The sequence below is a fragment of the Rhynchophorus ferrugineus genome, unplaced genomic scaffold (assembly GCF_030347505.1).
Source record: "Rhynchophorus ferrugineus isolate W39M unplaced genomic scaffold, kcgeb_rfMv2 rfM5, whole genome shotgun sequence".
Taxonomy (NCBI): Eukaryota; Metazoa; Arthropoda; class Insecta; order Coleoptera; family Curculionidae; genus Rhynchophorus; species Rhynchophorus ferrugineus.
In genome coordinates this window covers 27,233,004-27,260,215 of record NW_027472584.1, presented here as the reverse complement: position 1 = coordinate 27,260,215, position 27,212 = coordinate 27,233,004, and the positions used below count along the sequence as shown (strand labels likewise).

The window sequence follows — 27,212 nt, the reverse complement described above, 5'->3', positions numbered from 1 at the left end:
TTAAAGATTACGTTATGAATAAGAAGTATATCATTAATATTCGGTGTCGGACTTACCACCTAGGGTCATTATTTCCCATAGCAAAATACCGTAAGACCAAACATCGGATTGAGTGGTGTAAACTCGATGGAACAAAGCTTCTGGTGCCATCCATTTTACCGGTAATCTACCGTCTGTCTTCTTTCTGTAATAATCGTTGCAATGTATATCCCTGGCCAAACCAAAATCAGCGATTTTCAAGATATAATCATCGCTGACCAGAACATTTCTGGCTGCCAAATCTCTGTGGATACACTAAAAAAGAGTTTGATGTCAGATAACGAACATGTTAAAAAAATAGTAGTCGCATTTCGAGACTGTTTCCGTCTGATCTTGCGACGTTGCCAATAGTAAGCGTCCTAATCTCTCACCTGGAGAGCTCTCGATGTCTATTAATAGTAGCATAAAACATTGATTTACTTCAATATTCGCATTAAGAAGCATTCTCAACACTTGAACGTATTTCGGTTGGAGTTCCAGAGAGTAGTGTCTTGGGACCACACATGTCTATATAATCTATACTGCTGATATCCCAACAACAAAAGAAACCGTACTTAGAACATTTTCCGACGACACAGTTATTATGGCAGAATATATATATATATATATATATATATATATATATATATATATATATATATATATATATATATCTGTCTAAGGCTGTAGAAAAAGTACAAGTAGCAGTCACCAAGATCTACGAATGGACTGGAGACTGGAAAAGGCAACTTAATAGCTCAAAATGTGTCCTTGTTAATTTTGCGTTACCTCTAAATGACAAAATTTAATAAAAAAAACATAATTATATCACTTGGATACCAGATTCCTCAAGCAGAATCAGCTAAATACCCTCTTGATGATAGGTTAAATTGGAAACATCATGTTAAAAAAGAAGCAGAGCAAATTATACTGTAGTGAGTCAATCAACTGTATCTGTTTGTCGCAAGATACTGTCATACAAATCAAACAAATTGGTTTATCAGTCAATCATAAATTCAATTTCTATGCAATGCAAATATGGAGTTGCACTAAAACATCAAACCGAGTATGGCTACGTAACCAACGAAGAGCTGCACGATAACCACGAAATCAAATGGATACATGAAGTGATCCAAGATTTTGCCTTAAAATATGAAATGAGCTAGTAAATCACAGCAGCGTGAAAGCAATACAGCTACTGAACAACACACAGGAAATTAGAAGAATGAAATGAGATTATGTAAAAATATCTCATCGAAATTACAGCTCGTTGATTATTCCATAACATTAAAACGGAATAAGAAACATTGAAGTTTAACTGGTTTGAAGATTTTAAAGTGTGTGAAAGATCATATTAAAAGAAATTATAGAATTGTATCAAAAAATGATAAACATTCAAAACTCCAGGGTATTTTTCTAGTTTTAGAACGCTTTATACACATGTAGGACATGAAAATGACAGGTTATTTATGTTAAAATCAGATATAAATGTGATATCTGATTATATTACAATATAGATATATTATTGTATGATTATAAACAAATGGTTGCTGGTGGAGTAGACATAAAGGGGACGCCACACAAAGAATGTGCACCTAGAACTCTACCTCATGGGTGGTGTGGAGAATTGTTTATATATATTGATGGTCAAATTATGTGTCATGTTACATTTCCCTTTTTTTTATTAAATATAATATTCTTTAAATATAGGTATAATATACAAGAAGTGGCAACGTCGCATGTTGGGCGTTTCAAGAATTAGACTCTGGTAAGGAAAATGACGTTCGTTACCCTTCGCGATGATAAATAGTCCATTCCTCTGGCAACTTGATAAGCGAACGAAACCAAATCCTTTTGGGTGAGAGTTTTTCGTTCTTTCTGTTCCGCACCCACCGCTATTTCATAACCGGATGACGGACGGTGTTGTCGCAGAAAATCTCGTAGATTTCCGTAAGGGGCGTACTCAACGACTACATACAGCGGTCCACCTTGCGTACAACATCCAATCAGATTGATTATGTTGATGTGTTTCCCGATCATTTTCATCATCTCCATCTCCGAGACCAGATCCATCATTTCGTTGTCGCTATGGCCATCTAAACATTGAAACATAGATAATTGGTCATTGGTTATTAGCACGATAAAATATCAGGCCTATGTATTAATTTTAAAGGATTTAGAACACGAGGTGTTGCTGTGTATTAAATCGCAACCGTCGTATTCTCTAGATTTTGTTCCTTCTGATTATTACTTGTTCAATGTTCAATACCTTTACTTCTCCCAAAAAATGGGATGCGTAAATTGACTAAACGTAAAATATATCGTAACAATCGTAAAAAATATCGACGGAGCATAATTTAAAATATCCTTTAAAACAAATTTATGGGCCTAATATGATTGATATACCTTTAAGCATCTTGACGGCGACCGTACATTTCCCATCAGGTTTCAACAAACTGATCGCTTCCGCTTTGACGACTTTACCAAAAGCGCCTTCGCCAAGATTTTTGCCGAGGTGTAACTTGTCTCGCAAGATCTCCCAGTCGGAATCCATGGGAAGCTCGTATTCGGATATCATCCCGTCTCCGTTATTACTAACCTGAGCTTGTTGTTTCTCTATTTTGACTACAGGCATCAGCTGAGAGAATGTGAAATTTCGGATAGATTTTAATGATTCTTATGAAAGTACGAACAAAATTACCAGTGGTTCAGTTACATCGTCCGAAGCATTCGTGTTCTTCTCAATAATAACTTTCTTGGTCCACTGCGTTATGATGGCAGCTCTTGCCGTTTCAACAGCGATCATCTTTTCTCTCTTCTCCCTGAGGAACCCGTTCATCAATCATCTTTTTTTTCTTAATCAACTAATTAATGTCTTACCGTTTGATTTTGTGTCGATAATATAAACAAATAGCCAGGAATAATAATAGAACAATAAAAATGACGATGCCTATGATGGAAATCGTTTTCACGTTAACGTGTTTAGGATCTAGAACTTGAATTAATCAAATATTGAAGTACAGTTATTAGATGATGATAGTACCTGGAAGGGTGTCCACCACGGTCAGGTAGGCTTTCGAAACAGTTTGACCAAGACTATTGGCAGCAATGCATGCATACCATCCTTCATGATCATACGTTACATTATGTAACTCTAATACATCGGGGGTTTCTACATTTCCATTCTGCAAAACCTCCTTGTTAGTGTTTATACAAGGGTCGCTATTTATATTTTGAGTCTTGACAATAGGGAGTGTTTCCGAAGAGTTCTGACTTTTCCAATTGCAAGTTTGAACTTCTTCGGAACCTTCTTACATTTGATCATAACTTGTATTAAGAGTTCCCTCGTAAACAATTTCGTACGATTATTTTTCAGCTGTTGTGCTAGAAAACATTGATGCTGTGCCCGTAGTGACATTGCAAGATCGTCATGTGACTTACCATGAGATTGAATCATCCTTGAAAAATCATTTTTTCACGCATATTGTGTGAATTCATCCACATATTGTGACGAAACCTCAAAAAGATGCAATTGTCAATTGGTGCAAAAAATTGCTTCAAGGTCTATATGTAACAACCATCCGCTGTAGGGGGTCTTTAAAAATGAGTCAAATCCGACAAATGATCGCTTGTTTCTTCGAAATAAATGGACATGTGGCAACCATGCCGTTAGAACAATGTAGAACGATTAATCGCTGAATGGCACACAACAATTTCGTGACATACGAAAAAAAAAGAGGCAATGAAAGATCACTCTTCATCATGACAATGCAAGCTTCCGCACAACATCTTGTTAACTGGCCCAACATCCACTGTACGTACCTGATTCGGTACCTAATGGCTTTTTGACACCGGTACAAAACTCAAAATATAAACAACAACCCTCTTATCGTATTTTGTTTTAATCTACATCAATCCAAAACCAAAAAAACATATAGTCTATCCAAAGTTATTACAATTTGTAAATACGTTTTAGAATTAGACAATATTTTCCTTTTAATTTTATGGCTGATAAGTACGGACGTGTAACCGAACCAGCCTGCCAAAGTCGTCCGGTTGTCACGTATGCAAAATTCTTCAAAAAAATAGTGATAAGAGGACATAAACCGGCAAACATTATTTGAATGCTTTGCTTGTTTTGATAAATTTCAAATCTCTGCTTATTACTATTCTGACTGAAAATTCCGAAGCCAGACAGATTGCGAAGGATAATGAAGTGATTAAATCTAATTTTATCAAGAATGGACACAATAACTAAGCGTAAAAGGCATAAGTATCTCTATGACATGCTCTCTAATGAAAGAAAAATATATTACTTGGATATACAAGTTAATTAGGTGGATTAGGCGTTCAGGGGATACAACTACAAATGCACCTAGAACTCTAACTCTTAGGTGGTATGGAAAAGAGTTCAATGTAAATATAATCAAACACAACACTAACCAACAAACTATTATAACCGTGTACTTAATTGTAGTTTTAAGTCCTTCGATAATATATGCATTAAATTTACTATACTGTTATAAATAAATTATGTTTGATAACAGTATTTTTGTTTAATTATTTTATTTAGATTAGAATTTTGTTCTATGTCAAAGCCATACTGAACTAAAACTCAAGAGTTGATACGGCAACATTGCGAGGTTTTAACGTCACAAATTTAGATGACGTATGTACAAAATAACTTTGGAGAGACTGTATATGACAACACACGATGCTACATCAATAAACAATATCTTTTTACCTTCCTATATCATGATATAACGAGCATGAGCATTTATGCTAATATATTATATTTTATTATCAAGTAATCAATAATATTAGCAAAATTAAGAAATTAAGTGAAATTATTAGTGAAATTATTAATCTGTGAACATCGTTCAACAGATTGAAGTTCAACATGCTTATTACTCATTTTAGCCTACAGCACGATCATATAGTAGTGGATGCAATTTTAATTTTTACGTTCACTGACAGTAAGTTGTTTAAGCTTCAAGTATTATTCTCAACAAGCACTAACAAACCTTATGGCTTAAAAATAAATAAAGGAAATACGGACAACAACATGGCCAGACCTTATTCGGATACTTATAGAGATAAAGATGGAGGAGAGAAAAATAGCATCAATGGAATAATAACCGGAATTAATGAAGCTATTGGACATTTAGCTTCACTAAAATAGCCCAGACTTTGTCTCGTTCGACCACGATTTGTACCGATCTCTGCAAAACTCTCTCAAAAGAAACTTACGGTTTTATAGCAAATTTATTTTGTAAGCAAAAAAAATAATAAAAGATTTTACCGCATCCCTCATATAGTTCAGACTTGTCGCCATGTCAAAAAGAAAAACATGAATTGCTTTTTCCGACAGCTAATAAAAGAAGATTGGTAACAAATATATCTAATAGAAGTTCATAAATCTAGTACTAACAAACCATATGGTTTAAAAATCAGCGAAGCTATTGGAAATTTAGGTTCTGTAAAATGGTGTGGATGAAAGGATGAAACCCCACCCACCGTATTCTCCAGATCTTGCTCCCTCTTGTTCCGATATGAGTCGTGATCTGTTTGAGCAGCGCCTCACCTCTTACGAAGATACCAATGGGCCGAATCGTGGATAGGAAGTTGCATCCACCATATAGACAGGACCTTATCTCGTTCGATCACGATTTGTGCGGATCTCTGCAAAACTCCTCTTAAACGAGACTTATGGATTTTCTAGGAATTTTACTTTCTAAGCAAAAAATAATAATAAAGATTTTACCGCATCCCTCATATAGTTCAGACTTGTCGCCATGTCAAAAAGAAAAACATGAATTGCTTTTTCCGACAGCTGATAAAAGAAGATTGGTAACAAATATATCTAATAGAAGTTCATAAATCAAGTACTAACAAACCATATGGTTTAAAAATCAGCGAAGCTATTGGAAATTTAGGTTCTGTAAAATGGTGTGGATGAAAGGAAGAAACCCCACCCACCGTATTCTCCAGATCTTGCTCCCTCTTGTTCCGATATGAGTCGTGACCTGTTTGAGCAGCGCCTCACCTCTTACAAAGATACCAATGGGCCGATTCGTGGATAGGAAGTTGCATCCACCATATAGACAGGACCTTATCTCGTTCGATCACGATTTGTGCGGATCTCTGCAAAACTCCTCTTAAACGAGACTTATGGATTTTCTAGGAATTTTACTTTCTAAGCAAAAAATAATAATAAAGATTTTACCGCATCCCTCATATAGTTCAGACTTGTCGCCATGTCAAAAAGAAAAACATGAATTGCTTTTTCCGACAGCTGATAAAAGAAGATTGGTAACAAATATATCTAATAGAAGTTCATAAATCAAGTACTAACACACCATATGGTTTAAAAATCAGCGAAGCTATTGGAAATTTAGGTTCTGTAAAATGGTGTGGATGAAAGGAAGAAACCCCACCCACCGTATTCTCCAGATCTTGCTCCCTCTTGTTCCGATATGAGTCGTGACCTGTTTGAGCAGCGCCTGACCTCTTACGAAGATACCAATGGGCCGATTCGTGGATAGAAAGTTGCATCCACCATATAGACAGGACCTTATCTCGTTCGATCACGATTTGTGCGGATCTCTGCAAAACTCCTCTTAAACGAGACTTATGGATTTTCTAGGAATTTTACTTCCTAAGCAAAAAATAATAATAAAGATTTGACCGTATCCGTCATATAGTCCGGACTTGTCTCCATGTTAAAATTATATGTATTACTTTTTCAGGCAGCTAATAAAACGAGGTTGGTAATAAATATGTCTAATAGAAGTTGATACATCTAGTTTCTAAATCGAGTAAGTTGTCAACCCAGTATAAGCAACAATCATGCAAAAACTCATTACATTAACATTAGTTATCATGTACCTGCACCTGTGTACCATTTTTTTCTGTTTCGTTCGAAAGTTTAACCCAAGTTATATACGGATGTAAATCAGACAAAAAGTTACATTCTAAAGTGACATTGCTTGCGACAGCAGCTGTGGTATTTTCAGCTCCTTTGGTAAGAATAGGTTTATTGTGATACCGTTCTGGAAAACAAACAAAATCGTATCCTCAACCAATATTTAAACACATATTGTTTTGCGAACATTCATTGCCAGTAATCGTTAGTGACATTTGAATTATCAAAAGGTCATAATTCGCATATATGCAACCACCACCACCATTTGAATTATTTAAATACCTGAATGATATTCTCATTTTGATTAGATGATAGATCGGCTTGAGAAAAATTATACGAAGAATTAAAATACATCCAATATATAAATGGTTCCAAATCAACAATGATTTGAGGACAAGCAAACGTTACGTTTGTATATACTGCCACAGTTTTATTTTCTGGATACCCATCCTGTATATATGGTTTATGTGGGAAGCGCTCTAATCGAACAAAGAAACCATTGATACATTTTCGTTCATCACTGATGAACATCTTACACTGTTTCTGTCTAAAAAGGCACCGAATTTGTCTAGCACAAGCAACATTAAAAATCATTGGTCATAAAGAATTAGTGTAGAAGAAGTGTAGTCCGTTTTTGATATTAGTTTTAAACGTTTGTCAGATTTTTCTATGTTTAATTTTAAAAATCCGTTAAAAATATTACCACTCTTTAAGATATTTTAAAAATATCGATATTTTTCCTGACTATTGCAAAAGAATATCAAATCATTTAAAAAGTAGTATCCATATTTTTTTATTCTCTGATATATATATATATATATATATATATATATATATATATATATATATATATATATATATATATATATATATATATATATATCGGTATTTCATTTTAAGGACATTATATATTATATTATTATTATTATTATTATATTATAATTATATATTGCTACTTTTTCAAATATTTTAAAATATATCTAGGTATTCTTCAAAAAGGTGGAGAAGTATGCAGAGGAAAGTACTTAATAATAATAATAATGTATAATGTTGGCTGAATAGAATGATACATCTGTTCAGGATATTACATTAGGTTCTTGCATGTATTCTGATGATTTTTTCAATAATACGTAGTTCAGTTTGTCGACATAGACATTTTATTCAGTTTTAGCAACTAATACAGTTGTAGTGTAATGGCCATGAATGTTCGGTTTGCCGATGTGGATGGCTTTCCTGGGCTTGAATTGTTGTAATAAACCCAAACTCTTCTACTTGCCTGGCAGGCAATGCAACTGAAATGTTAAAATGGTTCAAAATGATATGTCTAGCCCTTTTGGATCTTTCTCATCGCATGTATAAGTTTATTTATCAACAGCCAAGCGGTCTGAAAGCGTCATTTCACAGTTTTCGTCCAATAAGTCTTGCAATTTACTGTCTTTAATTTTTTTTTGGTCTTCCAGACATCAAAATCGCCAAAACCAATAACTAGAAAATGATGAGCAGGAATCCCTTGATGTTTTTTTTATGATAAAGTCACATGGGGCCATGTTTGACGAATATGGAATCTCGGATATGATTACATTGTTGTTTTTAAAAGATTTTATTATACTTGAAGCTGTTTTTGTAACAAAAATTAGGGTAAATTACTTGTTCTATTATTGATAAATAGTGAAGCTAACAGTAACGGCTTCTTTCAACGGCTGTCAAGAAAATTAACAACTGCGAAATTTCAAAATATTTATATAAATTTTCATATACATGTACATTCTGCGATCTGATTTAAAATACCACCGACGCCAATGACTTTTGATATTTGCAATCACACGTTAAGGCAATTTTAATTGCCCGTTCATTAAGTTCGGATTCTCTTAGACAAGCAGTGTATTATATCGATGTAAATTATCAAAACTAGTCGGTACTTACCAATTACATCCACTCGATACGTATACTCTATACAGCCAACGATGTTACAAACTTTACAAGTATAATTCCCATTGTCGTTAGTTACCAGATCTTCTAATGTTAAAGTCCAATGACTGTATTTAACATCTCCCAGTTGCCTCTTGGGTTCCTTTCCATCTTTGTACCACGTTATATTGGGGGGTGGATAACCACCTGCACGACACTTCAACTGAGCCATATTACCAGCAGGTTTAACGAACAGCTTTTGAGCCATCTGATTCTTTTTCGAGAAAAATGGCGGCTCATACACGATTAATTTGAATTGCTTCGCCAACGTAGACTTCGAATAGCAACTATACAAACCGGTATTCGACAGGCTTATATTGCTTAGCTTTAGGGTTTGATCTGAGTGGTTCTGAAACTAATTTCATCAATGTTTCGTTAGTAAAAACACATATAAAATGAAAGAGTTCGATGAACGAATAATATAAACCCTTTGGTGGTATAGGATTGGACAATAGATCTATTTGTCTCAATTATATTATTTATTATAGTCCCTCATTTAATATAATATTAGTTAAAATATAAGATGGACCTTGATAAAGTTCACTTTTAATTTTTTTAGGTTTTAAAAATTTTTTCCAAAAGTTAATACCCTTAATAGCACTTTTTTTAAGTTTTCAAAGTGAACTTTATTGCAATCCACCCTGTATAATTTGGCTCATTTATGTTATTCTTATATAATATTATGATATATTACGTTAGTTAGGAGTTTTAATAAAACTAACCGCAGAATTGTTATATTTCCAAACCACATTTTCGCTTTTTGGGCACGACAATGTAATAGAATCATTTACGATCCGTATCAACTCTTCAACTGTATCTCTAGAATCATTTACGATCTGTATCAACTCTTCAATTGAATCTCTAGCAGGTATTTCTGAAAAATCCGAATCAACTAAAAGATAAAATAAAAAAGAAACGTAAGTCAGATTAATCTTAATGTTAAAATATTGGTCGTAGTTCACGCTATTCAAACAGACAGCAATTTCTTAAGGGGGCGTTTAGACACACTCACTGTTGTCGTCCATACACTCATTTAACATTAATTTGCCAATTATGGGTAATAAAATAAAAGACAATTCTCTCATTGAGGTCACTTATTCTCTTAAATTATTTTATTGTATTTGTGTAAATAAAGATTGATGTATGTACATTGCTCGTTTCTTGTAGAATTTTCGTGAAGTTTTATGTAAATATTCAAATAAACTTACTAGTAGGATCGATTCCGACTATACCGCTGATACACAGAGTAAAAGCAAAAAGGATTGATAACTTTTTGGCCATATTTTCGGTCTCTGTATTGGTCAGTGATCTGAAATGTGAAAAATATTAATTAGGAACAATGTTTATATTGGAAAATGTTTATAAACTATATGAAATAAGACCATACATTTCTATCAGCACATAAATTAACACTTTAGTGTCTAAATACCACATTATTAATGTAAATAACATCAAATTCCGAAAGATGTTGGAGAGGACAACTTTGCTTCGCTATGAAAACAAATTACAACTTGGTCAATTACTTCTTCATTTGAGCGAAGTCAACATCCAAAATTGTAGTTGCTGGGAGCCAGATCTGGACTATACGATGGGTGATAAAGCAATTTCTTCAGTTTTGATTTACTAAAATCACTATAACTTGAGACTAAATGCCCGACATGCCTGAACATTACTGGAAATTTACCGATTCTCATCAGTACATGATTTAAATTTTAGAAACATTTAGTTTTATTTGTTTAGGTGTGAAAAAAATGTCCAAACCTAAATATAAAGAGTCCTTAAATAGATAATTGGGGGTTTTCACCGACTATATTCAGACAGCCGTTCAAATTCACATTTATTGCCACCTTTTTTTAATTACCCAGCAATAAAATAAAGTTCCATAGGATGAAATATCCATTTCTAAGGTTATTTTAGTATATTTTTAGCGCTAAAATATTTGTAATCGAAAAATAACAATTAGTGTGTTAGAATTGTTTGTTGTTTTTAAATTAACATTCTATAAATTGACAGTTGCCTCGTGCAGTAGCGATTTTTTTAGGATTAATGAATTTTTCGATGACAATATGCTCTAAGGCGACAAGGGAAATATACTGCGTTCAAAAAGAATTATAAATGTAAATAGAAAAATAAACAGAAGGAGTCACTGGCATCGCCAGACTATTAAACTATTATCATGAACACAGAAAAAAAGATCTGGCAACCCTCACTTTTAACATAGCCGTGCTGGATGAAACGTTCAATTTACCGACTCTGTATATATATTTAGGTTAAATCACTAACTGAATTACAAGTAATTGCTATTTGTTTTTAGTTAAATTATATTATATATACTTCTGGAATAATTTTGTTTAATATTTAATCAGTAAGAAATAAATAAAAGCGGATTACGTCACTTCTACATGATGCAAATGTCATTTTGTTGCTCACTAGTTCGATACGTTGCCTACATTTTTAAGTGTTTAGCTAAGTTTAGAGTTTCTTATGGTTTCCAAATGTTACGTCAGGTGGAATAAGGATTAATTAAACAAACAGTATTAATGTACCAAGAGTTCATTAATTTGTTAATACTGGAAGAGTTTCTAGGCTTTTCCAGAAGGTGAATTCGGAAATGTCGAAACTTTTGTAGCGACCTTGGGGCATGTCGAATTTCTGGGACCAGAAAATATAAAGCTTCTTTTGAGACGCCTGATATTATGACAACATTAGTAAACATTAATATTTCTACCAATATCAAGACGTAAAAATGCTCAATTTTATATAAAATATATCAAAACTACATCAGTACAGATCTTGATAATGGAATGTACTTCAACCATTTTTAAATTGTAGTGACCTTGAGGCATGTCGAATTTTACATAGTGGAATAACGGTCTACAAAATATCCAGAAATATAATCCCAGATGTTGAACACGGGTGGGGTGCCAGCAGCGCCAACTAGAACCCGATAACGAATAGCTGGCAACCCCGAGACGTTTATCTGGGATGTTATTGAAGGGTATTTCCAATCATTCAGTACTCGACCATCGTTTGGTTTAGACATGCCACCATCGACTGCCCAAGCCCCGTCTCCAGGTAACACTGCTGCCATCCGTTTTATCTATTTTGTATTTTCTACATTTTTTTATATTGCCAATAAATAACGGTCACATAATGTAAACACCACCAACACCACCACACCAAATGTTACCCTAAACTGTCGTCCCAAACCTCCAAAATCAATTTTTAAAAGTATTTGTTCAGTTATATCACAATAAATATTGTCTTTATTAACTATAAAGCCAGTTAAGAATGAATGAAGAAAAAGCCAAAATAAGTGACAAATCGTCTGCTATTGCTAAAATATCAATGAGATTCAGTTAGAGTAAGTGCAGGAATTGAAGTACTTGATATCAATAATACGGGAAAAGAAAGTGACATTTACTACTAAAGTAATAGCCAAATCGACCAAGCTGCAGTAGCTTCTGCTTTTCTGAGATGCTGTGTGTAAAAGAGAGAAAACTATTGAGAACACGAAAATTAAAGGAATCTACGTATTAACTATGTGGTCACTCATTGATCAATCAGTGAGGAACAAATTCACAGACGCAGATTACAATAGTGTCGAAATGTCTGTCTAGTGAAATGTAAAGGAATTCCCCACAAATCCACCTTTTGAATTGGTCATAGATCATAGAAAACAACCTGAACGAAACTATCCAGATCCAAAGTTGGGATAGCTTTCCATCTAATCTGAAGTATTTGATGAGTTTCTAGAAGAAGGGACGAAGATTAAACTCAACAATTGAGTTGATTAAATACTATTGTGCTTATTTACGACATACAACGAAAAGTCTTGAAGTGAGATGATATCTTCAGTGTTAACTTCAAGAAATTTAAAAATGTGGCCCAGTGCTTTTGAAAAACTATCCCGTGCATTCTAAAAGTTGGTATCTCGCAAAATATATAAACATTATTGTACAAAATGAGAAATCAACTGAAAACGCCTACATATAACTATTATGATAAATGAAATACATTTGTGATTATTATAGTAATATCTAGTTAAATAATCATGCAATATAAACTATACAAACCACAGAAACATTAAGTAGTTCGATTAGATTATGTTTTACAAGGAAAGCCGAGTACATATTAAATTATCTTCCACAATAGATAGGCAAAAATAATTATTTTATGGCGTAGAAATGACATACACTGGGTGATACACTGATTATAGCGACCCTCCAACTTTTCGATACCATTTTTGTAGTACTATTTGTCCTTTGCTTCAAAATATGAGTCCTGTTTCGATGATCACCTCTTCATTCGACGAAAATTTCTTCCCGGCGGGCATTCTTTTGAGATCTGAGAACAGGAAATAATCGCTGGGGGCCAGATCTATAGAATACTGTGGATGAAGAAGCAATTCGAAGCCCAATTCATGGATTTCTGCCATCGCTTTAACTGACTTATGACACGGTGCATTGTCTTGGTGAAGCAACAGTTTTTTTTTCTTCAAATGCGACCGTTTTTGGCAAAAGTGAGCTCGCGCGGCACCCACTTTACACAGAGCTTTCTCATACCTAAATATTCGTGAATGATATGATGTACACGTTCAGTTGATATCTTTAAAGTGTCTGCTATTTTATTCAATTTCAATTTTATGGTCATTCAAAATCATTTTGTGGATTTTTTTATGTTTTCGTCGGTAACAACCTCTTTTGGGCGCCCACTGTGTTCACCGTCTTGGATGCTCATTTCACCACGTCTAAACTTAGCATACCAATTCTTGATGGTTGATTTTGCTGGGGCAGTGTCCGGAAACTCGGCATCAAGCCAAGTTTTTGCTTCAACTGTATTTTTTCCCTTCAAAAAGCAATATTTTATCAACACGCGAAAATCCTTTTTATCAATATTTTTCACAATAACAAAGTTGCTTCACTCAAAATGTTATAATTCACAAACTAATGATCCGACAGCTGTCAAATTTATACACACATCTTTTGAGGGTTTCAATTAACCTGTTGTATAATAAATTGCTATTATGCAAGCAATTATTGAAACCTATATATAAATACAATACAAGTTTTTCAGAACAATGTCCTAGGAAGTATTGTAGGTGAACCGAGACCTTCAAATATCGACTGTCATACAGGAAATCAAGATAATTGTAAGTAGACACAAGGACAGACTGCATTCTCATGTAAATATCGAAGGATAACACCAGAAAATGACACAGACTCAAAAGAATCAAACCATTTGATCTTGTGTGGTGTAGTGAGGTGCATTTAATAGAAAAACAGTAGTGTTAATATATAAACATTATCACACCAGAGATTAAGATATAATGGGTCCTCCTAGATATATACCTAGATTTAAGTTATGGTAAAGACAAATTGTAGGTCAGTCAGCAACGAATAGTAACTATTTGCATTATCACTGTCAATACTGTGAATGTTGTTAGTGTTGATACAAAGAATATCAAGCATTAACTGCCTACCACTGCTTTTAACTACTAAAATAAAAAAATCATTGTAAGGAAATAGGCAATTAAAATCTTATTTAAACAAAAACGACGACGATAATAATCTATAGAGTTTATTTAAAGTTGTCGGAAATTTTCCTTGTTATGAACAATTAAATTAAAGACAACCTGTAGGCAAACGACAAACAACTAGTAACAATGTAATAAATAAATTTAACAAAAAATAGTATTGTGCTGATGGTCGGAAGAGCATTAAAAGTAAAAATCTGGAACGTGTTTAAATGCGGGATGAATTTTAATGAATGAAAATGAGTGTACGCCACTGCGGGAAGTTTTAAAAGAAGACCAGCACATGTGTCTCACACGTGCGACTGTTTTTAGTCTCACAATTTCTCGACCCCTGCAGACTTTCTACCTGACAACGTTTCTTTTTCACGTTTGCCAAATATTTTCTTTAAAACCAGAGACGAGAAAAAAATATCGAATCGGCCGGGGCATGTATATCCCCTGGTGGAAAGTTTTTGCATCCGCCGCTAATAGACTTTTCGCCGTGTTTTTACTCCAAACAGATATCGGTGAGTATCGGCACCTAAGATGTATCGAGTTGCTTGTCAAGCTGTCACACGTTTTACTCACTAATTATATGATACGGAAAGGAGCAGTATGGCATCCCGGGCAATTTATCAGCTCGATTTTTTTTCTCTTTTCCTTTTAGAGAAAAAAACACCACCTAATTGACGGTAAAAATCCTAATTATTTCTTGTTTATTTTCATCCGTAAAACTTTTAATTTCTTTTCAAAGCTACAAAACAAAATACGTTAATGGCCAATCAACAAGGTAATCACTAGTAGCAAAAACATTTTTGCCTCGACCTTCTAAAACAATCACTCCGAATTAGATGCCAAAATTCATCGAAAATAAATAACAACCATCTGATAAATATAAAATATTCCTTACTACAACAACATTTGGATTTTTACTATTTTGTCTGGTTTTTTTTTCGAACAACCTTAATTGGTCGAAAAAAAATGTATAGAGAAGGCTCACACCAAATTTCAAGTCAATCAGTTCAACAGAACTTGAGATAAAACGAGAAAACGAAACTTTGTTTTTAGAGATCGCATCACCAAAAAATAACTATATCTTTATATAGATAAAATATTTTTAACCAAATTTAGACACTAAAGTTCATGAAAAACTACCTGAAAAATATAAAATAATCTTAAAACCATAAAATTAACTAGATTAATGTACCTAATATTAAATATAGAAGTACATAAATCATATAGCCACTACTTCAACATTCTTTTAAAATAGTTCTGAAGATCGGGAACAGATTCCAGGATATATAAATCAAAAACAATTCAATGCAAGGAAGAGGAAAGTCTTGAGAAAAGATAAAAGACCCATCCTAGTCGACCGGATATTTGTTTGTTGCCTTGGAAGTAAATATATATATATATATATATATATATATATATATATATATATATATATATATATATATATATATATATATATATATATATAATTAAATCGAATATAGTAGTAAGGATTATGAAACTTGTGAGTATAACTGGAAAAAAACATATTAATATGCCGTTTTGATTCTGTAGTCGCACCGTTATTTTTTAAACGTACATTACGCGCATTGAAATTAATATTACTTCATATGCGGAGTTATAACAGAGCCCAAGAGACAGCCAAGATCCTTTTTAAATCGTGTTATATAATATTAAAAACGTTCCATGAATAACGATGGACCGGTAATTATATTTCTTCAGACCGCCATTTTGTATATTATTTAAGCTTCGTATGTGCCAATTGGCCTTCGACGATACGTCGACCACTAGAGACCAAAATAACCTCACATTGCTATAATTGGTATACCGAAGGAAAACAAAACATTATTTTTCCAATCACATTCGGTCTTTTTGCATTACTATATGTATTTTGCTATATGTTGAATTTAAATAATCAATAATATACAGTAATTATGCACCCTATTTCATTTAGCACAGAATTCTACGTACATAATTGCTGTTTGTATTGATATTTAGCTGTCAAAAATCTGTCAAAATTATTCAATTTTTTCCTACCACCATTTAAGTCAAAACTTTAGAAATATATATATTTTACGCTAAAAAATACCCTAAAAATGGTCCATTCTTCCGTTAGAAGTCTCCTTTAGGAGATATTAATTAAAGTTTGTGAAAGACAATCTTCTACAAAAAACACGAACCTCACTATAACTCAAAAATTAGTGGGAATACTAAAATAACAATATCACCACTGTCTTCAGCAGCAAATTTTACATAAGTGACGATACTTTTATTGTTATAAACCTCCTTAAATTGAAATTACAGCAAAAAGTCTGAAAATGGCAAAAAATCGGAATTTTTCCTGAGTATATATATGGAAAAAGTGGAAAAATTGCTCATCTCTCAGAATAAGCTCTATATTTGAATTCAGATGTATTTTGATGTGTATTTAACGAAAATAACATTTATTTTGAGGTATAAACAACATACAAGGTAATATGCGATAGTTTCAGGGATATCAATTTTTCTAGTAAAAATTTAATTTTGGCTAAAACTTAGAAACTAATAGATATAAGGGAAATATAATTGATCTATCGCCGTAATTGAATTCGTCGTAAAATTTTACATAAATGAGCATAATTTCATTAGTTTATCTTTGCTATTAAATAAATTACAGACAAAAGTATGAAAATGGCTAAAAATCGCAATTTTTCCTGATTATATATATGGAAAAAGTGGAAAAATTGCTCATCTCTCAGAATAAGCTCTAAATTTGAATTTAGATGTATTTTAATGCGTGTTTAACGAAAATAACATTTATTTTGAGGTATAAACAACATACAAAGTAATATGCGATATTTTCAGGGATATCAATTCTTGTAGTAAAAATTTAATTTTGGCTAAAACTTAGAAACTAATAGATATAAGGGAAATATAATTGATCTGTCGAATTCGTAAAAATTCGTAAAATTTTACATAAATGAGCATAATTTCATTAGTTTATCTTTGCTATTAAATAAATTACAGACAAAAGTCTTAAAATAGTAAAAAAAAGAAGAAAACATGTGTTCTCCAATTTGGCCAGAATTTAGATAAAATATGTAATTTATAGTGATAAAGACCAAAAAAGCATTCACATTAATCTTAGATGAGTTATATGGTCATTTATGTCCACCTAAACAACTTACTAACCTTTAGACTTAAGAATAGCTAACACAGCATAATTTTACTATAAATGTAAAGGCAGAATGCCTAGATTTCAGTCTCGCCTATCCGTTTGTAAAGACTGTACGTGTTTAAGTAAGTCCTGCCTATTCCTCTGTATTGTGCATATCAGTGTAGTTAAGTCTCGCTTATTGTAGTCTTAATCATTGTATTGTATTGTAACAATTGTTGTAAACCTCTTCATTATTATTTTTGAAATAAAGTTTGTTTTTTTTAAAGACATTCTGAGTTTCAAACTTAATTGGCGCAGTCGGTAGGATACTTCCGGAATATCATATAGTTCGCTGTGAATTGTGATCACCGTTTGTATCTACAATTAAGAAGAAAGAACCACCACTCAACGTTGTTACTTCAATTGGAAGGCGGACTCCTGCTTTGGAACTGGACAAAGAATCCCAACCATTAGCAGTTAGCATAAGGAACCAGGACAACTTGGCGTAGCTAGTGTCCAAGGCGTATAGCAGACCAGTCGAGAAGTGAATTCTCCTCGCAGACGGCTTCTACTATTACGACATCAGGAGCAATCCAGAGACGAATACATTACTGTAAGTCACTTATTGGTATAATCCTGATTAATTAAGAAACAAGAAGAATAATAATTATTGAATTGAAAATCTTGATATTTATATAACAATTATTGTAAAAAAGGAAATCCAAGGACAACTTATTCATTAAAAGTTGTATCCCATTGGTGCATTCCATATAATTTCATTGATATTTATAAACGATTTATATAACAATTATTGTAAAAAAAAAAAAAGGAAATCCAAGGACAACTTATTCAATAAAAGTTGTATCCCATTGGTGCATTCCATATAATTTCATTGATATTTATATACTATTATTATATAACAAATATTGTAAAAGGAAATCCAAGGATAACTTAGCTTGATAATTATAGATAGTATAATATAATAATTAAGTTATATCCTATTGGTACATTCCATATATATATTGTAATTTCATTATTTTTATAAACTAGTTGTATGAAAAGATTTACGAAAAAATTAGAGGGAATAACATACCCAACTATTAGAAACAGAAATAGAGAAAGCTCCGACGAAAGTTTAGAAAATATTTATTCACACCTAATTAACTTTTTTGATACCGATATGGCAGAATCATTAAGATCAACTGTTCAGTTATTGAAAACATTCGACGGAACTTCATCTAAATTAGATAGCTTTATTAACCAAATAGACACATTTTATGCTCGATATTATACGAATGATCAATCCCAACAAGAATATGTGCTGTTAGCAATCAAATCAAAAATAATTGGTGAAGCTGAAGATTTCATACTTACACGTCCCGATCTAATTTCTTGGGATCAAATTAAAATTGCTCTTCAACAAAAATTCAGTGACCCAATAACTAGATGTAACTTACAACAACAGCTCATCTTCTTGGTGAGAAACAAAAACGAACCATGCTTAGATTATATTCAAAGATTGAAATCCATTAATACTCAAATTAATACTAAGATTTGTACAGAAGTGCAAAACTTAGAAGCACGAAACATCTTAATCAAACAAAACGAATTAACAGCTACACAAAATTTACTTGCTAATATATCGAACGAGTTAAGAACTTTATTGATCGTACAAAATCCGCAAAATTTAGATTCCGCGATTGATATTATTACTAATTACGAAATATTGTCAAGTCAAGACAGATTTAAGAATAATTTTACACAGAATTTTGAGTCAAAAAGTCAAAACATTAATTTAAAACGTAACTTGTTCCTTAAACAAAATATGACAACATATCCAAAAAATCAATTCCCTAGTCAACCAATACCCATTAGACCACAACCGGTTAAAACATATTTTCCCCCAGCCTATGCAACATTTGGCAAAAACTTCCAAAAAACTCAAACTCCTCACGTTAAAAGTCAATATCCAAAACCCATGTCAGGTGTTAGTATAACTCCACGACAACCCCAACAATCAAACTTTCAACATCAATATCGAAACAAACCACAACATTTTAATACCAATCAAAATCATTTCAAAAATCAATACCCTCCAGGTCAACAAAGATTTAAGATAGAAGAATTAACTCACGTCGAAAGAAACTTACCAGAGTCATCCTCAGAATCAAACGACTCTGAAATGAATGATCCACCTAATGATTATCCTTTCCCTTATGATGATCAAAATCCAGAATTTTTATATCCAAATGAAGAAGAACAAAATTACTACGTAAACTTTCCCCCAGAATTAGAAGATAACGAAAATTTTTGTTCACAAGCTTCGGAAAATCATGTCTCCAATTAAATACCTTTCAAGTCAACCAACTTCCTTATATCTATATCCCAAATTTAGATTTAAAATTATTAATTGACACAGGTTCTCATGCCTCTCTGCTTAGACCTTCTATAGCCGAACATTATTTCCCAGAAACAATCAAACCTCATATAACAACACTCCACACTTGTACAGGCAGTCAAAAAGCATTTTCAAAAGCCAGAATTCCTCTATTTCTTAGTTTAGGAATATCCCAATCAGTCAATTTCGTATTATATTCTTTCCATGATTACTTTGATGGAATATTAGGAATCAAAGACCTCAAAAGATTAAATCTAAATATTAATCTAGAAGAAAACCTATTATATAATGACTATCTCAGAATACCATTCTATTTTCGCGAAGACTTTAGTACATTCATTGTAGAAATTCCTCCTAATACAATAAAAAACACAAGATTGTTCACCGATCTTCCTGAAGAATCTTCTTGGTATATCCATGAATATAAAACTGACCAACTAACCATTCAACCCACTATCGTAACAATTAAAAATAACTCTTTCTGCGTGGATATTAAAAATCCAACTAATAAACATCAATCAATTAGGTACTCGATAACAGAACATCCCCAAATGAGTCCATTTAACGAAAATAACTTTGAAATTTATAACTTTGATATTGGAACTAATAATAATTATTATAAATCAAACGAAATTAGCGACAAATTAAATTTAAAGGAACTAATTAGACATTCTCATTTAAACCACGAAGAACAAAACAGTCTATTCAAATTATTACAAAAGTACCGTCACGTTTTACATAAAACTGGAGATAAACTGACATTCACGAATGAAGTGAAACACAAGATTAAAACCACTGATGAAATTCCAGTGCATGCTAAAACATACAGATATCCCTATGTCCATAAGAATGAAATAGAAAAACAAATCGCAGAAATGCTTGAAAATAAAATTATACAACCATCGAGCTCACCTTGGAGTTCTCCCGTATGGATAGTGCCTAAAAAACTAGACGCATCAGGACAAAGAAAATGGCGCTTGGTAATTGATTACAGAAAACTTAACGAAAAGACCATCGATGATCGATACCCCATCCCGAACATCTCCGACATTCTCGATAAGTTAGGACGAGCACAATATTTTACAACTTTAGATCTTGCTAGCGGTTTTCACCAAATCGAAATGGACCCAGAATCAATTCAAAAAACTGCTTTTAACGTAGAACATGGTCATTACGAATATTTACGAATGCCATTTGGTCTAAAAAACGCACCTGCTACTTTCCAGCGTACAATGGATAACGTATTACGTGGTCTACAAGGAAAAATATGTTTAGTATACATGGACGACATAATTATCTTCTCAACTTCCCTACAAGAACATTTGGAATCTTTAAGAAAAGTCTTCGATCGCTTAACCTCCTATAATCTAAAAATACAGTTAGACAAATCTGAATTTTTAAAGAAATCAGTAGAATTTCTTGGACATGTAATTACTCCAGAAGGAATTAAACCAAATCCTAAAAAGGTATCCGCAATAAAAAATTTTGAAATCCCGAAAACTCCTAAAGAAATAAAATCCTTCCTCGGATTAATAGGATACTATCGAAAATTTATTAAGAACTTTGCAAAAATCACAAAACCTCTCACACAATGTTTAAAGAAAAACTCCAAAGTTAATCACGATAGAGCTTTTATAGAAGCATTCGAAACATGTAAGAATATCCTTATGAATGATCCTATTCTTCAACACCCAGATTTTCAAAAACCTTTTATCTTAACAACAGATGCTTCGAACTTTGCTATCGGTGCTGTATTATCTCAAGGCACAATTGGAAACGATTTACCTATTGCATACGCTAGTCGAACCTTGAGCACTACGGAATGCAATTACTCCACTATAGAGAAAGAACTATTAGCCATAGTTTGGGCAACCAAATACTTCCGCCCTTATCTTTTCGGTAGAAAATTCTCAATAGTAACTGATCACAAACCTCTTCAATGGCTATTTTCTATTAAAGAACCTAACTCAAAATTAGTACGATGGAGATTGAAACTCCAAGAATTCGACTTTACCATACATTATAAAAAAGGAAAGCAAAATCTAAACGCTGACGCTCTTTCCCGTCCTCCTCTTAAACATTCAATTGAAATACATCCTGTAGAAATACCCAAACCTCCTTTAACTCATATCTCAGAAATAAGTGATAGACCAGATGTAAATACTGAAGATCAATACCTATGGCTTGATCGAGTAAAACACTTTTTCGAAACGCAAGAACAAATACCAGTCTTTGAGAAACCAAAAAAGATAAACAATAATAATAGTGAATATGAAATTTGGAACAAAAACTGGATGAATACAGAATACTCAGAAAAAATTCGAGAAATTAAAGGAAACCTCTTCGAACAATCAACAGATTACTCATTAGCGCACTGTGTTGCAGCTGACCTTCGAATGAATAAAGGAATAGCGTGCATATTTAAGCACAAATATAAAAATCAGAAGGAACTATTAGAGAAAAAGGCCAAAGAAGGAGAAATACTTATATGGCCAGATCAAAAAGAATCCCGTAACATATATTATCTAATCACAAAACGAAAATCGGAAGACAAACCAACATACAAACTTCTATGGAAAACATTAGTCCTTATGAGCGAACATATAAAAGAAAATCACATTCAAAAATTAGCCATCCCAAGATTAGGATGTGGCCTTGACCATCTAGATTGGAAAAAAGTAAAATCTATGATAGAATACATATTTAAAAATATAAGCATTGACATACTTGTATGTAATTTGGAAGAACCAATGATATCGATAAAAGATAAGCCTAAGATAAAAATCATTTCAGACATACAAATTAGACCACCCTACAGTAATTCAAATATTCAAGAGAAATCGCAAAACTCCAATGAATCAAATATCCCTGAAAACGCTCAAGATAATATTTCAGAATCCGATACGATACACACCTCTTTGGAAAATCCTATACTTGGTGCTCCGTATGTGAATAAAAGCATCAACACTTTCAAAAACCAAATCGTCTTCAAATGGACAAATAAGATTAAACCATACGTGGTAAAACAAAACTTGTTTAACGAAAAGAAAAGAACATTTATATTTGTCAATGAAAATCCCACCACGGAAGAAATTCAAAATTTAATCATCAGTTATCTACCTCCAGATACATATTGCTTACACTTCCCATTTAAAGAATTAGAACCACTCATTCTTCGAGTATTCGCAGAAACTTTTAAAAACAATGCTTACAAATTAACTATATCAAACACTCTATTAGAAGATGTAACCAACCCTGATAAACAGAAGGAAATTATCGAAAAATACCACAAGACAAAGACATCTCACAGAGGTATTACAGAAAATATAAAAAATATAAAGCAAACATATTATTGGCCAAGCTTAGAACGAGATGTAATAGACTATATAAAAACATGTGAAACATGCCAGAAGAGTAAATATGAAAGACACCCGTACAAAGTAATTTACAAACCTACACCTATCGGTTCTAAACCCTTTGAACATATATACATGGATATATATACCATATCATCTCAAAAATTCCTAACGATTATAGATAACTTTTCCAAATTTGCCTCTGCTTTTCCTCTAAACGATAACTCGATAGAGATATGTCAAAATCTAATCAAATTCTTTTCTCAACATGGCACTCCAAATATTATTACCACCGACAATGGCACTTCTTTCAAAAATAACCTCCTACAAGAATTATGTAAACTTTACCAGATAGAACTTCACTTTACTACTCCCTATAATCCGAATTCAAACTCACCAATTGAACGATTTCATTCCACATTAAAAGAAAGCTTAGTTGCATTAAAGGACGAACATCGTTCTAAAACAATCCAAGAATTAGTAGACATTGCCCTCTTAAACTATAACAATAGTATACATTCATCGCATGATTACACACCGTTTCAAATAATTAAAGGAAATTTGAATTACCAATTAAATTTCAATAGAAGTCTAAATCAAATGCAGACAGATTACATATTTGATCTATCAAATATTTTCAAAGAACTGAACGAACATATACACTCTAAATTAAATGCAAGAAAAGCAACCACTTTAGCAAAATTAAATAAAAATCGAGAAAACGACCCCGAAATACCAGAAGGCACAGAACAATTAATTCAAACTCCCCATAGGCTACCCACGAAAACTCTCAATCCAAAATTTATCAAAACTAAGTTTACTAATCAACGACATCCAAAAGACGTTAAAAGATTTAATTAACCAATCACTTCCAGATAAAATCCCTATAAACAATCCTCTTCTTTATAACTTACATGTATGAACAATACAACATAGAAACCTAAGACAAATCAAGATAATATACTATGATGGGTAATCTTTCTGTAACTATGTCAATGACAACGCTTACTACACACTTTATCCTAACAATGGACAATATAGAAAGTAATTTGCGTATCATATCAGATTTATGCAACAATATACAAACCGCAATCAACTTTGCTGAGACCGGTACCCTACATCACAGCATAATAAAAATCACAGACCTAAATAAAATTATCTTACAGATAAATCCCAAGGCGCGAATCCCATTCGATAACATAATCAAATATTATGAAACAGCACACGCTGACGTTCTAATAAAAAATAGTTTAATCATATTTCATGTTGCGATCCCGTTAATCTCGGACATACCATATACATTATACCACCTTTTTGCTATACCGATTCAAAATCATATTGTATCTATTAAAAATCCTTTCCTTTTATTAAATAAGAATGATTATTTTAATACCCCAGAAAATTGCATTAAAATCGAAGAAATAATATTATGCTCAAAATTCAACTTGAACAAAGATGAAAAATGTATAGTCCAAACTATTAATGCTGAATTCGATCATTGTCCCATGATACCCATATTATATAATCAAACTAGCGTAAGACAACTGCAAGATAACTCCATCATAATTATACCAGCACTTGAAGAAAGAATATCATTATTTTGCCCGAAACAAAATTCTATTGAAATAGTCAAAGAACCTTCAATTATTTTCCCAAAAACATGTAAGGTTAATGTTAAAAATGAACATTACGAATCTCAAAAAATCAATGTAATTAATCTACGGCTTAAATTGCCATCCATAAAAATCAATACTGGTTTATTCCAACAAAATAAACCTGTTAAATTAAAATCAATAAATTTAGAAACTTTGCATAATGATATAAAAGCTGTTGATTCCCTATCAATTCATCCTCTCCATTCTTTTAATGTAGGAGAAGGAATTTCAATTTTAACTATAATTATTATATGTATTGTATTTGTAGCCTTAGGAATATATATGTACTTTAAATATATAAAAAAGGACGATGTAAAAATGAGCATAAAACTAGACCCACTCGAGAATGCCACCCCATTCTCTCATACTTAAGGAGGGAGGAGTTATATGGTCATTTATGTCCACCTAAACAACTTACTAACCTTTAGACTTAAGAATAGCTAACACAGCATAATTTTACTATAAATGTAAAGGCAGAATGCCTAGATTTCAGTCTCGCCTATCCGTTTGTACTGTACGTGTTTAAGCATAATAAGTCCTGCCTATTCCTCTGTATTGTGCATATCAGTGTAGTTAAGTCTCGCTTATTGTAGTCTTAATCATTGTATTGTATTGTAACAACTGTTGTAAACCTCTTCATTATTATTTTTGAAATAAAGTTTGTTTTTTTTAAAGACATTCTGAGTTTCAAACTTAATTGATGTATTGTTTTTTAATTATTCGTAAAAATGTGTGAAAAGCAATTATTTCTAGAAACCATAACCCCACAAAAATATAACAAAAAATATTAAACTAAATATAATTTATCAATAAACCATCACATTCAGCATGAAATTGTACATAAATTTTGATATTTTCATTAATATATTATTGTTTATTTTAAAGTTATATACATTTTTCTATTATCTATTAATTAATTTTTCTCAAAAAAATTCGGAAAATACATTAAAAAGCCAAGAATAATATTAAAAATATTCTAAACAAATAAACCAACTTATTCTACAAGAAATTCTATATAAATCATTGATATATAGTTGTTTATATTCAAATTATTTATATATTTATAAAATGTTAAAATATATTGAAATGTCACGCCTAAATCAATTAGAACGCCAAATCCAATAGATATATAATTAGCCGAAAAGGAAAGGGAAACAATTAATTTAATTGTAATTAAACAACAACAAAACGTTGTTTTCGAAATCGTAAATGTCACTCAGGTAAAGATGGGAGGATCCCATAGTAGATAAAATTGTGAGAGTGTTGTAAATCAAGAAATTTTAAACCTTTTAAAGTGGTAACTTCCGCATAGACCCTGCCGTTAGTAACTCTTTAAAACCCTCTTTGAGGGTCATATCAAAGAGACTGATAAAAATCAAAAAGCTTTTTTTATTTTTAGAGTGAAAAGGAAAGTGGTACTATTTTTTCACGTCGCTTTAATTAGTACTGTTTAAGGACGTGAAAGTTAAAAGAAGAAAATAAGACGGTTAAGGGTTCTGTCAAGTTCGATTTTAACTTTTAAAACGTATTTTATTTTTATTTTTGTTCAAAATTAATAGTTAGTACTGATATTGTTATAAACGCATATTGTATATAATTGATGATATTTTAATTGATTTATAATTATTTTCATTGAAATTGTACTCACTACTAACTACTAACAACATATTGTAGTAATATATTTTGAATTTCCTTATTTGTTGTGACTAACAAAATTCAGAATGTATATAAATCATATACATCATATTATTTAACACAAGATTATACATAAATATGGAAACATACACCATATATTAATATGGTATTTTTCAAGATTAGGTGACATATAACCCTCTGTAAGATTTCAACTATTGATTAAACAAAATAGTCAAATGCGTGAAAAGAAATGTAGTAAAGGTAGAAAAGGTACTATTTAAGGACGCAAGGGTTGTGTCAAGTTCGATTTTACCTTTTAAAACGTATTTTATTTTTATTTTTGTTCAAAATGAATAGTTAATTAGTACCGATATTATTATAAACACAACTCCAACAATTTGTAATGAAGTATTATCAATAATTATTGATAGCTCGTTAGTTTTCTTATGTTTAAAACGTACTGTCGAAATTATAAACAAACCATAACAAGGATGTGAATCATTCGTACGTTATAAAACCTTATATATAGCCTAATTTTGCTAAACGTCTATATGAACAAGCCATTGTTAATAAACAGACGACTGGAGGCAG

The 27,212-nt window shown here is 32.0% G+C and overlaps 2 protein-coding genes across 13 annotated transcripts in view; one reads left to right on the top strand and one right to left on the bottom strand.

Moving 5' to 3' along the window:
- LOC143197460 (uncharacterized) overlaps positions 1 to 27,212 on the top strand; it is a 342,542-nt gene that overhangs the window by 243,680 nt on the left and 71,650 nt on the right. The window lies entirely within an intron of this gene.
- The window catches only part of LOC143197337 (fibroblast growth factor receptor homolog 1), a 43,292-nt gene that overhangs the window by 1,007 nt on the left and 15,073 nt on the right, over positions 1 to 27,212 (bottom strand). For 2 of the 12 annotated variants that reach the window (XM_076405711.1, XM_076405710.1), the window contains exons 2-11: positions 10,120 to 10,220; positions 9,634 to 9,803; positions 8,867 to 9,266; positions 6,907 to 7,070; positions 3,062 to 3,203; positions 2,899 to 3,013; positions 2,720 to 2,840; positions 2,425 to 2,656; positions 1,810 to 2,114; positions 57 to 294 (exon numbers count right to left, since the gene is read on the bottom strand). In XM_076405711.1, the coding sequence (XP_076261826.1) occupies positions 57 to 294; positions 1,810 to 2,114; positions 2,425 to 2,656; positions 2,720 to 2,840; positions 2,899 to 3,013; positions 3,062 to 3,203; positions 6,907 to 7,070; positions 8,867 to 9,266; positions 9,634 to 9,803; positions 10,120 to 10,192 (1,960 nt within the window). In that variant the 5' untranslated portion in view covers positions 10,193 to 10,220. Of the gene's footprint in view, positions 1 to 56; positions 295 to 1,809; positions 2,115 to 2,424; positions 2,657 to 2,719; positions 2,841 to 2,898; positions 3,014 to 3,061; positions 3,204 to 6,906; positions 7,071 to 7,225; positions 7,423 to 8,866; positions 9,267 to 9,633; positions 9,804 to 10,119; positions 10,221 to 27,212 lie in introns of all 12 variants that reach the window. The other 10 variants (XM_076405705.1, XM_076405704.1, XM_076405707.1 and 7 more) reach the window with 5 other exon arrangements.